This window comes from Panthera uncia (genome assembly GCF_023721935.1).
Source record: "Panthera uncia isolate 11264 chromosome A1 unlocalized genomic scaffold, Puncia_PCG_1.0 HiC_scaffold_16, whole genome shotgun sequence".
NCBI classification, from domain to species: Eukaryota; Metazoa; Chordata; class Mammalia; order Carnivora; family Felidae; genus Panthera; species Panthera uncia.
In genome coordinates, this window is record NW_026057576.1 from 78,767,997 (window position 1) to 78,779,062 (window position 11,066).

The following is an 11,066-nucleotide window of genomic DNA, read 5'->3' on the forward strand; positions in this document are numbered from 1 at the left end:
GTGCATAATATTAAATACTGCAAATCAAAAGATATACAAGAAAATACATGAAGCCCTTTTAACTTCCTCACACTCTCAAATTATTCAGTTCTATAGTATTTAAAACAATCCTCAGGGAGCCTGGGTGGCTCAGTCGGTTAAGTGTCCGACTTCAGCTCAGGTCATGATCTCACTGTTCGTGGGTTCAAGCCCCACGTCGGGCTCTGTGCTGACAGCTCAAAGCCTGGAGCCTGCTTCGGATGCTGCGTCTCCCTCTCTCCGCCTCTTCCTTGCTTGCTCTCTGTCTCTCTCTCTCTCTCAAAAATAAACATTGCTCTATGTTCTGATAAAAATCAGAACGAAGTTGTGCATATTGTTAACACATGTTTTTACATATACGTGATAGTACTTATAATCACACTGTGCTTGGGGACCACACGTACACATGCACAGAGATACATACGCATATGCACGTATACAAGTTTCAGAATCCAACACCTGGTAGCGCTGAAGAAAAATACGTACGTTCTTTCTTGATTTTTTCGGCTACGAGAAATTCATCTCTTTCGACGGTTGGGGCAAAGTTGCTGCCAATAACCCGCACTGCGTACTGGAACTGCTGGGCTACGTCAGCTGAAAGGTAAGTAAGAAGATGCAAATTATTGCCAATCAGGCTAAGCTCTGACCAGCTCACGCTTCCAGCCAGAGACAGCGGGCCGGGCACATAGATCTCCCTCCCAGCTTCCCAAGGTCTTAACTGAGAGAACAGAGAAGCTATTCAGAAACCAAAGCAAATGAATGAATAAATGAATATAACGAGAGTTCCAAGAAACAAGAAAGGGAGACAGCAACAGGCCAGGAAGGCTGAAGAATCCCAGACAATGAGCTGGACCGATGATCACAAAAACGGGGCAGGGAGAGTCACAGCCAGAACACGGCCCGTGAGAAGTAGCCCATTCGCGAGAACGTCCGAGAAGCTCCAAGGCTGAGGTCAACAAACACAGAAAACCAAAGTGGGCAGCTAACTTAATAGACAGTGTGCACCTCAGGCACCGATGACGGCTTAACCACGGATGTCTGCCTCTACTTCCTTCAACAACCCCACTAAACTAACAAAGAATTTTGTGGTTTGCTTGTTTAACAAAAGCAGAAACCCACAAGGGCAAAGAAGACAAGGTAGAAACTGCACCGACCAGAAGTCAGCCAGTGTGAGAAGTAGCAAAGCAAACGGACGGGTGGGAGCAGGTTCAGGACAGTGAGATGGGCCGTTCCAGGTCTGACTGGAGGGGCAGCAGGGGGTGGAGGGGACAGAGCCACCAGTCCCAGCAAGAAACACAGCTCCCTCTGCAGAAGCCCAGGGAGGCTCCGAGGGCAGGGGGCCCCACTCCTCAGAAGGTGTGAAGGAACTGGGGCAGAAGAGGACCAGCAGAAGGTCTGGCTGGACCACAGGCCCCCGGGGCCTCTCCCCCTTCTGTCCCCCACACAACCACTGACCGCCTCACCGGGCAACTCACACAGGGCCTGCTGGAAAGGCGCACGAAGGAAAGCAGCAGACTGGCTGGTGCCTGGGCAGCTCGGTCGGTTAAGCATCTTGACTCTTGATTTCAGCTCAGGTCATGATCTCTCAGTTCGTGAGTCTGAGCCCTGCACTGGGCTCTGCACTGGGACTCTCTCTCTCTGCCCCTCCCCTGCTAGTGTGTGCGCTCACATGCTTTCTCTCTCTCTCAAAATAAATAAATACACTTAAAAAACAAAAAGTAGCAGACTGAACTTAAGGATGCCATCCCTCCTTCCCAGACACGGGGAGTCACAATTCCTATACAAGGAACACTAGCAAACCCAACACCCCCTACCTTCCCACTGATGCACAACCACCCAGCAGGGCACACCCCAACCTACTCCAGGCAACACCATTAACATCTTAGAGTCGTGAGTTCAAGCTCTGCATTGGGCTCTGCACTCGGCGTGAAGCCTACTTAAAAAGAAAAAAAAAAAAAAAAGGAAAGAAAGCAACTTAAATGTGGGGGAAAAATGTGGTTTCTTTTGTAAACTCAAAAAAGAAGCTCACCCTATACCATACAACACATGCAAAAATTAACTTGACTACATCACAGTAAGAGTAAAACATAAGTAAAACATAACACTCTTAGAAGAAAAAGACCAACAGAAGAGATCTTTGTGACTCTAACTCAGACAAAGAGTTCTTACGTAATATACCAAAATTCTGACCCATTAAAAAATGTGTTAAACGTGGGGCCCTGGCTGGCTCCATCAGTGGAGTGTGTGACTCTTGATTTCTGGGTTGTGAGTTCGAGTCCCACACTGGGTGTAGACATTACTTAAAATCTTTTTTGGGGTGCTGGGTGGCTCAGTCAGTTAAGCGTCTGACTTCCAACTCAGGTCATGATCTCATGATTTGTGGGTTCAAGCCCCACATTGCGTTCTGTGCTGACAGCTCAGAGCCTGGGGCCTGCTTAGGATTATGTGTCTCCCTCTCTCTACCCCTCCCTCACTCATGGTCTGTCTCTCTGTCTCTCTCAAAAATAAATAAAGAGTAAAAAAAAAAATTTTTAATGCAATAAATAAAATCTTTTTTTAAAAAAATGTGATAAACGGGACTTCATCCAAGATTAAACTTCTGCTCTGCAAAGGACACTGTTAAGAGAATGAAAATACTGAGGAAATATTTGCAAAACACAACAAAGGACCTGAATCCAAATTATAGGGAGAGAGCTCTGAAAACTCAATAAGGGGGGGGCAGGGAACACCCAATAAAAAACATAGCCTAAAAATGTTAAACAGACAATCAGCATGAAGGTGAACGGCACAGAAATAGATGACGTTAGTCATCAGGGAAACTCAAGACCACGATGAGACACCCTTATTCATCTATCCCAACTGCTGAATGAAACAGACCACCAGCACCCAGGCCAGGCGTCCCGTACACTGGCCGGGGACGGCGGGGGGGGGGGGGGGGGGGGTGGTGCATGAAGCTGGCACAGGCACTCTGGAAACATTCTAGCGGTTTCTTTAAAAGCTAAGCATACACTTTTCACATGACCTAGCAATCCCACTTGTATCTATTCCAGAGAAATGAAACTTAGGGTGACATAAACCTCTGTACGTGAATGTTTGCAGCCGCGTTCCCTAGGACTCCCCGTCACCGCCAGAGCCCAGGACCCGTGCAGACACCCCCCCTATGTGCAGGGACAAGTAAGCCACGGGGCATCCGTGCAGTGGAACGCAGCTCTGCAGTGAAATGGAGTCACCTACTAACACATGCGGCACCACTAGTGAATCGCAGAAGCATCAGCAAAGTGAAAGTGGCCAGTCTGAAGAACACACACGGTATGATTCATCTACACGATATTCTGAAAAAGGCAACACAGAACAATCTAGAACAGAGGACGGCTGCCAGAGGCAAAACAGCAACACAGAGGAAGCAGTTGTGAAATGTTTTTAAAACTATTAAATATTTAAAAACTAGGCCAGACACCAGATGGAGCTAGTCAGGGGTCAATAAACACAACAACACAACAAACACAAGTTAGAATTCACGAGGAAGAATGGCACTTTTCCCATAATTAGTCCTCAAATTGATGGAGCGCCAAGTGTTAATCCATATAAACTTTGAGTCCCACACCTAGACAAAGTTTCAGAGCACGAAAGCAAAATTTACATAGAGCGGAATTTCAGAACATAAAAGATAAAGAGAAGATCCTATGAGCTGCCAGATGGAGCTTCAAAGGAGTAAGAATCACTTTAACGGCAGATTCTCATCAGTGAAGGAATGAACACCTTCCAAGTGGACGGAAGGAAAATCACTTCAAACTTTCTGTATCTGATTGATGATTTAGGAGATGAGGCTCTTAAGCACTTATCCAGGCCAGCAAATCCTGTTGAATCCATTTCTCACGGTGCGTCCCCACATGCCCGTTCCACGGATCTATCCACCTGCAGCAGGTGTCCTAGGTAGCCGGCCACCCTATGTCTACTCTTGTCCCTTAGAGCAAATTATCCACATGGCGGTCAGAACGATCTTTTTAGAACATAAATAAAGTCATCGCTCTGCCTGACCCTCCCGTCAGGCCCAGAATCAAATCCAAACTCATGAGGACAGCCTGCCCGACCTGGTCCCTGGTCCCCGGTCCCTGGCCACGCCACCAGCACCACATCCCGCCTCTCCCCTCCCAGCTGCACTGGCCACACGCCAGCCGCGCTCCGTGGTCTGGCCAACCCTGCCAACCCTTGAGCATACCACCCCACCCCCGGCTTGTGGCCCGGACCCTGACACTCTTCTCCCACATCCTCCCAGGCCTCACCCCATCACTTCCCCCGGTTCTCTGTGGAAATGTCACCCCTTCAGACCACCCTCCTCTCCCAAGCACACCCAAACACGCACACAGGAGAGAGACTACAGAGTCTTCCCTGAACGCCACCACATCAGCACAGCATGTGTTCAGGACTTGGTGAGTGCGTACAAAGCAGGGCAGGGAAACAGCAAAGAGAAGTAATCTGAAGTGTTTTTGTGGAGTCCCAGGATCAGGGAGTAGTTTTAATTTTCTTCTTTATACTTTTCCACACCTTTAACATTTTCTAAGGAGTAAACATTAATTTTAATATGTTAAAAGTGGCACTGAAAATTTCTCACCTGCAAGGGTGCCTGTAAAACTGTTCTAGTTGAGAAAATGTTTTTAGATTACCATGATCCTGAGTTCTACAAAAAAAAAAAAAAAAATACTTCATTAACATACTCAAGTACCTGAGACAAACATCTCCACTCCAAGTTTCATAAACTTTCCACTTTTCCAACAAAAATTCAAAACTCAACACCAGAAATCCTCTCCTCTCCCGTCTCTACGCCCTGCACCTGTGGCACGTGTAGCATTTCACTGCCACCTCACCAACCACCTTCAACTTCCCTACCTGCTGGCCAGACCAGTGTGCAGTCTCTCTTTCCCGCTGACAGAAAATATCTGAAAATTCCATCTGTATTTTTAGGTGAAATCTATCTAAGTTTCAAAGGTAGACGCACAGAATACAGGCTATTAACTTCACAGTGACAATCATTCCTTGTTTGGTGAACCTAACCATCAAACAATATCCACTACAGATTTCCAGTTTAACACTCCCACAACATTATTCCATTTCTAAGGTAAAAACTAAGTTCAATCAGTAATTCAAAGAAAACTCCTAAGCGCCAAACACCACGGGCCCTAAGACGGGACAGAAAATAGTGGTTCACCAGGCAGCTCAGTGACAACACGAAACACAAGGCAAGTAACTCCACAGGCGACCCGTCTGCGATAAGAGCTCCTAAGAAAATGAGCAGGACGCTGTGCCGGCCAACAGGGAGGACCTCGCGACGTGGGCTGGTCAGGGAAGGCCTCTCTGAGGAAGCAGCCCTCTGACATGTAGGAACTCGCCACAAGAAAGGACACGAGGAGATTCAAGGGCTACTGTGTCCACGGTCCCTCAAAGGATGCCAGTGTCGCTAGTTCCAAAATCTAAGCCGTGTTCCATCCGGAGTCCCAGGGGAGGAGGTCCAGGCTGAAGCTCTTTGATGACTGGCTAGGTCCAAGATGAAAAATTAGAGTATTGCATTGTTTTCACCAGCAAACACCAAAGGAATGTGCTACGTCCTCGCGTCCAATCCGCTCTGGGTATCAGGAGCCAAGGCAGGAAGGCAGTGTTCCTCTGCCCAGCCCCTGAGAGTATCCCCCTGAGAAGCAGGCACCAGTGAATTCAAGGACACACTGCCCAAGCAGCCGCTGTACCCACGCACACTCTCCAAACAAGCCGTGCGGAGAACACACAGGTGAGGACAGAGGCGAGAGGTCGTTCCACAGGCCGGGCAGGTGCTTAGGTTCCTGCACTCAGCACAGAGATGGAAGGTGCCAGATTCCACACAGAAGAGCAGGAAGGAATTAATTCAAGACATCAGGTTCCAGAACCAGAGATGTGGGTTCCGATCCTGGCTCTGCAATTCGCCAGCTTGGTGACGGTGAGCAAACTACTTTATCTCTCCGCGCGCGTGTCCCCATCTACAAAACGAGGTTAGTGAGAAGTATTCCAACTGTCCAGCAACATTGGGAGTTAAATACACCAGCTCACAGTGTATGCAGAGTGTGGCAGAGAGTAAGTTGTTGAAAAACGTTAGGTATTTTTATTAGTATTAATCTGAAAATGTCATTTCAATGCATGATCTGTCTGCCATAGCCATTAAAACCACAACTCAAAGCACCCGGCTTTTAACTTTTCAGCAAGACAATGTGGCCTTCATCCTGTATATTACACGTAGGAAACAAACTCTCTTCACCTGGCGTGATCAGATGTCCCCTCTAGAAAGGACCCGTGGCTGCAGCACAGAAGAGGTTCGCGTTCAGGACAAGGGAGACGGCGGGACCACATGGCCCTGATGCCAACGTGAAGGGTCCAAAGAGCACTCCGATGTGGGCCCAAGAGTTCATAAGTGACAGTTACCTTCTAGACCCCGAAAGGGTTCCACGAGCACTCAGGTAGAAAATGAACATAAAGATGCACAGAAATAAGTGAATCCAAAGCCTGCGGCTGCGTGCTCTCCTGGGATTCGCAAAGTGAGCGGGGTGGAGGTGTGTGGTTTGGAAGCGATGCACACACGACACTGCTGTCCTATGGAACAGGACGGCATGTCGGCCAACACAGAGCAAGCATGTAAACCTGTAATTCTTTGCCCCTCCAGACGCAGGCCACAGGCCACAGGGACTCTGCGCTTGAGACACCACGCTCCCACACGGACCTACAGAGTCACACTATCTGGAGACGGTGCCCACGACATCAATTCCGAGGAGGTATCACATGGAGAGATGCACGGTGACAAGGTGTGAAGGCTTAGCTACCGTAAAAGGCCCCCCCTTAGACCACTGCCACACCACCAGTCCCGCCACAGCAACCCTGGTACCAGGTTCTCGTGTGGCCACACTCCACGCGCAGCTCCCACGGAATGCAAGGCTATGCTCCAAAACAGAAACAAGACATGCTGCTCTAGACTTGGGGCTCTCAGACTGAAATTTTCAGTCTCAGGGTCCCCTTCCACGCTGATGATTGAGGATCCCTAAGAGGATTTACTTATTCATGTGTAGGTTATATCAATATTTACTGGATTGGGAATTTAAACCGAGATCATTTTTAAATTTTAGATCATTTTAAAATAACAGTAAGCCCACTAAGCACAACTTTCCAATGAAGCCTAAAACACTGGAATTTCTATGTCAGTAGACATTTAGTGCACATTTCAACATACACTTAATGTAACTTTTAACATATATTTAATATACGTTGATTTTCCCAAGTATATAATCAAGGAAGACCATAATTCATTCATCTGGAACTTCATCAAGGGCTCTTCACCACTTCGGAAAATCATGACACCAACAGCAATACCGCGTGAGGCCCACGAGTCACCAGGACGGCACCCCGTCCACCTGCGCCGTGGCTCGGAGCACGCTCACAGCACTGTCACAGCAGAAGATAGTCATCTCACCTCAGTGCACAGTGTACTGGAGCTGCCCCTGAGCATTTGTGTTCAAATACTCACCTAACAAAACCCACTGTGCTTGTTATCTTCTAGTTAGGAAAAGGATTACAAAGTATGAAAAGGAAGGTTGCTTCTGAAACATCCAGAACACACTGGCTGGCAGTATGTGTGTGTTTCAAGCAAATTCGAAGGCTGGAAAAGGTGAGAAATAATGATTACGTTAACTTTATAAACATATCAAGCACCAGGGGGCGCCTGGGTGGCTCAGTCAGTTAAGTATCTAACTTGGGCTCAGGTCATGATCTCGCGGTTTATGAGTTCGAGCCCCGCGTCGGGCTCTGTGCTGACAGCTCAGAGCCTGGAGCCTGCTTCAGATTCTGTGTGTGTGTGTGTGTGTGTGTGTGTGTGTGTGTCTGTCCTTCTCCCACTCACGCTCTGTCTCTCTCTCTCCTTCGGAAATAAACATTAAAAAAAATTATAAAATAAAAGTAACAGGTATCAATTATTCCTCAATATCATAGTCTTGGAAAAGCAATATTATAATAATACAAGGCCAATTGTTTATAACATGACCTTAGAAAAAGAATTAATCAAATGTTCTACTTAGTTACCAGATAAAATACCCACTAACGAAAAGATTTTTTTAAATGTCAAACACTGTAAAGGAAGCAATTAATATTGCTTTTGTTCAGTAAGGTAGAACAAATCAGAACAAGGCAAGCTATTAAATACTTATAAATTCTTCAGTAAATAGCATGTATTTGGAATTACGAATATAATGGTTTGCCAATCCTCGCGGTCCAGAACAGAGCTAATGGAATCATCTTTGATGGATTTTATGATCCATTTTGTTCAGAGAGGATCCCCTCAGGATCTCGCAGAGAACATATTTACTCTTACATTTAAACACTGTTCTAAAGAGAGACAGGAGGAGGCAGAACTCTGCTGAAGATAAGTGCTTTAATCTCCTTGAAGGGTGAAACAATCAAAAAGAGCCTCAAATTTTAAAAAAGAATTTTTTTTTTTTTATCGAGAAACATCATGCTACCTCACAATGAGTGGCCTTCAAAGTCCACGTATGAGCATGGGGGGAACGGACAACCGTGTGGCTTATCCTGGAAGGAAAACCGAGGACCCGCCGGCACAGTGAGACCGCTGGCGTTAGAGTGAGTGAGTGGTAACCAGCAATCTCAGCCCTCTGGCTTCTCCTAGGATCAGGAACATGGAATCAGAAAGGTAACACTGGGTGCTTGAGGTGCACGTACAGGAAAGCTGGAGACAAAACCTGAAAACAACAAGCCAGGCTCGCAACCTGTGCACCTGTCCTCTCTCTGGGGAACCCTCTCCAGGTGCTCCTGGGCCCCCCTACCCTCACTCCAGTCCATCGAATCATCTCCGCAGAGGCTTTCCCTCACTTCTTCCCTCAAAATCCCAGCACCCGCTCTATCTCCGTTTCAGCATTTATCCCTAACCTACAATTACCTATTTTACCACGACTCCTCCCCTAGAATGTACATCTACCAGTGGAATCACTGGTCTGTGCGTCTCCGCATCACACAAGCACCCAGCATAGTGCCTAGGGTTGGGGAGCCCAAAGGGACAGACTTAAACTTTATAAAATGTCCCAAGAACTGTGTGAGGTTGGTGTCATTGAATAGGCTGACGGGAAAAAAAAAAAAATCCAGCTTTTACTCCTACGGCTATCATAGAACATCAAATCAAGTATGTACCTAATTGTCATGAATCGCGAAAAGTTAAAATTTGGTCATTATATTTTCAAAGTAATTTTGTGTAAAGTCTTCCAGCAAAAACTGCACGATTTCTCGTCCACCGCACAGCGCTGAAGGCATAAGCAACCCCGTGTCTTCAGTTACCCAGAAAATCCCTCCAGGGTGGACTCCACGCATCCCCTTCGCGTCCCGCCAAAACAAACACCAAGAGGGCAAGCCATATCAAATCGTAAAACACCGCGGCCGCAATGGCTCCACGCCCCGCAGGGCTGGGCTTGGGTATCGGCATCCGCAGGGCGGCCTCTCCAGGACAGCTTCGTACCAAGTCCAACCTCAGCCCTTGGAAGAAAATCGGGGAGGTAACAGTCACGCACCCCCGCTTCGCAGCACACTCCGACCGCTCGACCTTCCCGGGGGGGCAGGGAGCACGCTGCTGCTCGCCAGCTCCCGGCCACCCGGCCCAGGCCACCGCTGCCCTGTCTCCCCGGTGACTTTGAACAAGGTGGACGCGCCCGCGAGCCGCCGTGCCCGGCTTCGCCCCCCGGGCCCGCTGCGCCCGGAGCGGTGACTCAGCCCCGCCGGGGTCCGGCCTCCCTGCCTCCGCCCCCGGGGCTGCAAGCCCTCCGCAGGCCGCCCCGCCCCGGGGACGCGCCCCTCCCCAACCCCGCCGCCCATGCGAGGCCTCCGGATCCCAGGCTGACGGGCGGCCTCCGGGACACGCCTCGGCCCCGAGCCCCCGACCCAGCCCCGCTACCTTCGCTCCTGCCCAGGATCCGGCAGCACAGGTTCTGCAGCAGGACGTTCGGCGACTTCTGGTCCGGGGTCGCCATCCTCGCCTGGGACCGCCCGCGGGGGCCCCGCAGAGCCCCCCGGCTCTCGCCCGCCCCACGCCCCACGCCACGCAGGATCCGGTCGTCCCCGACGGGCTACGGCCTCTCGGGCACCGCCGGCGACCAGGCCGCCATTTTAACGGAACCCGCCGAAACCGCGGGCTCTTCCCACAATGCCCCGCTTCTTCCGGCCGCTCGGGGCGCTGGTGCGCCGGCCTCAGAGTTCCCCACTCCGTGGCGCGCGGTCCCCGGACCGCGGCTACCGCGCGTGAAGGGTTCCGGCACCAGCTGCTCCAGCTGCTCAGACCGCACGGTCCTCGAACGGGGTCCTGTGGCCCAGGTCCCCCAACACCCCTGAGGTCAGGAAGGCCACTGATTTGCTCTGTGCTCAATAGCATCTTTATAATCCATAATTTTAAAAAAGTTTTAATGTTTATTTATTCTTGAGAGACAGAGCACGAGTGCGAGCAAGGGAGGGGCAGAGAGAGAGGGAGACACAGACTCCGAACAGGCTCCAGGCTGTGAGCTGTGAGCACAGAGCCCAACACGGGGCTCGAACCCATGAACTGTGAGATCATGACCCGAGACGAAGTCAGACGCTTAACCGACTGAGCCCCCTAGGAGCCCCCGTAGATTTTTTTTTTTTTAAACATCATTGGCTCAAGCTGACTTTTGGTGGAAGAAGTCTGCTTAAAGGCAAGATTTTATGGGTTTTGACACTTGGTTGACATTGACACCCAGTACACTTTCTAGGTTTTCATAGATAGCATGTGACTATTCACCATCCCTAACCCCAGGCTCCCCTCCCCACACGTCTGGGGTAACTAGTCATCTGAAGACTAAGTCAGGCCTATGAAGACTGAGGGGGGAAGGGCCCGAAGAGAACAAGGCAGATCAGTAGGCCATCACAAGGCATTTGAAACTCTGTTATACACACCTGCACACAAGTGCGGGGGGGAGGCTGCAGGCACTGAGAAATGCCCCACCGGATAACAAATGAGCCAATCCACA

The 11,066-nt window shown here is 49.5% G+C and overlaps 1 protein-coding gene across 3 annotated transcripts in view; it reads right to left on the reverse strand.

Annotated features, from left to right (window-relative positions):
• The window catches only part of TUBGCP3 (tubulin gamma complex associated protein 3), a 73,924-nt gene extending 63,687 nt beyond the window's left edge, over positions 1-10,237 (reverse strand). Inside the window, exons 1-2 of one of the 3 annotated variants that reach the window (XM_049647240.1) lie at positions 9,980-10,237; positions 505-612 (exon numbers count right to left, since the gene is read on the reverse strand). In XM_049647240.1, the coding sequence (XP_049503197.1) occupies positions 505-612; positions 9,980-10,055 (184 nt within the window). In that variant the 5' untranslated portion in view covers positions 10,056-10,237. The other 2 variants (XM_049647239.1, XM_049647241.1) reach the window with 2 other exon arrangements.
• Positions 10,238-11,066: the final 829 nt, after the last annotated feature.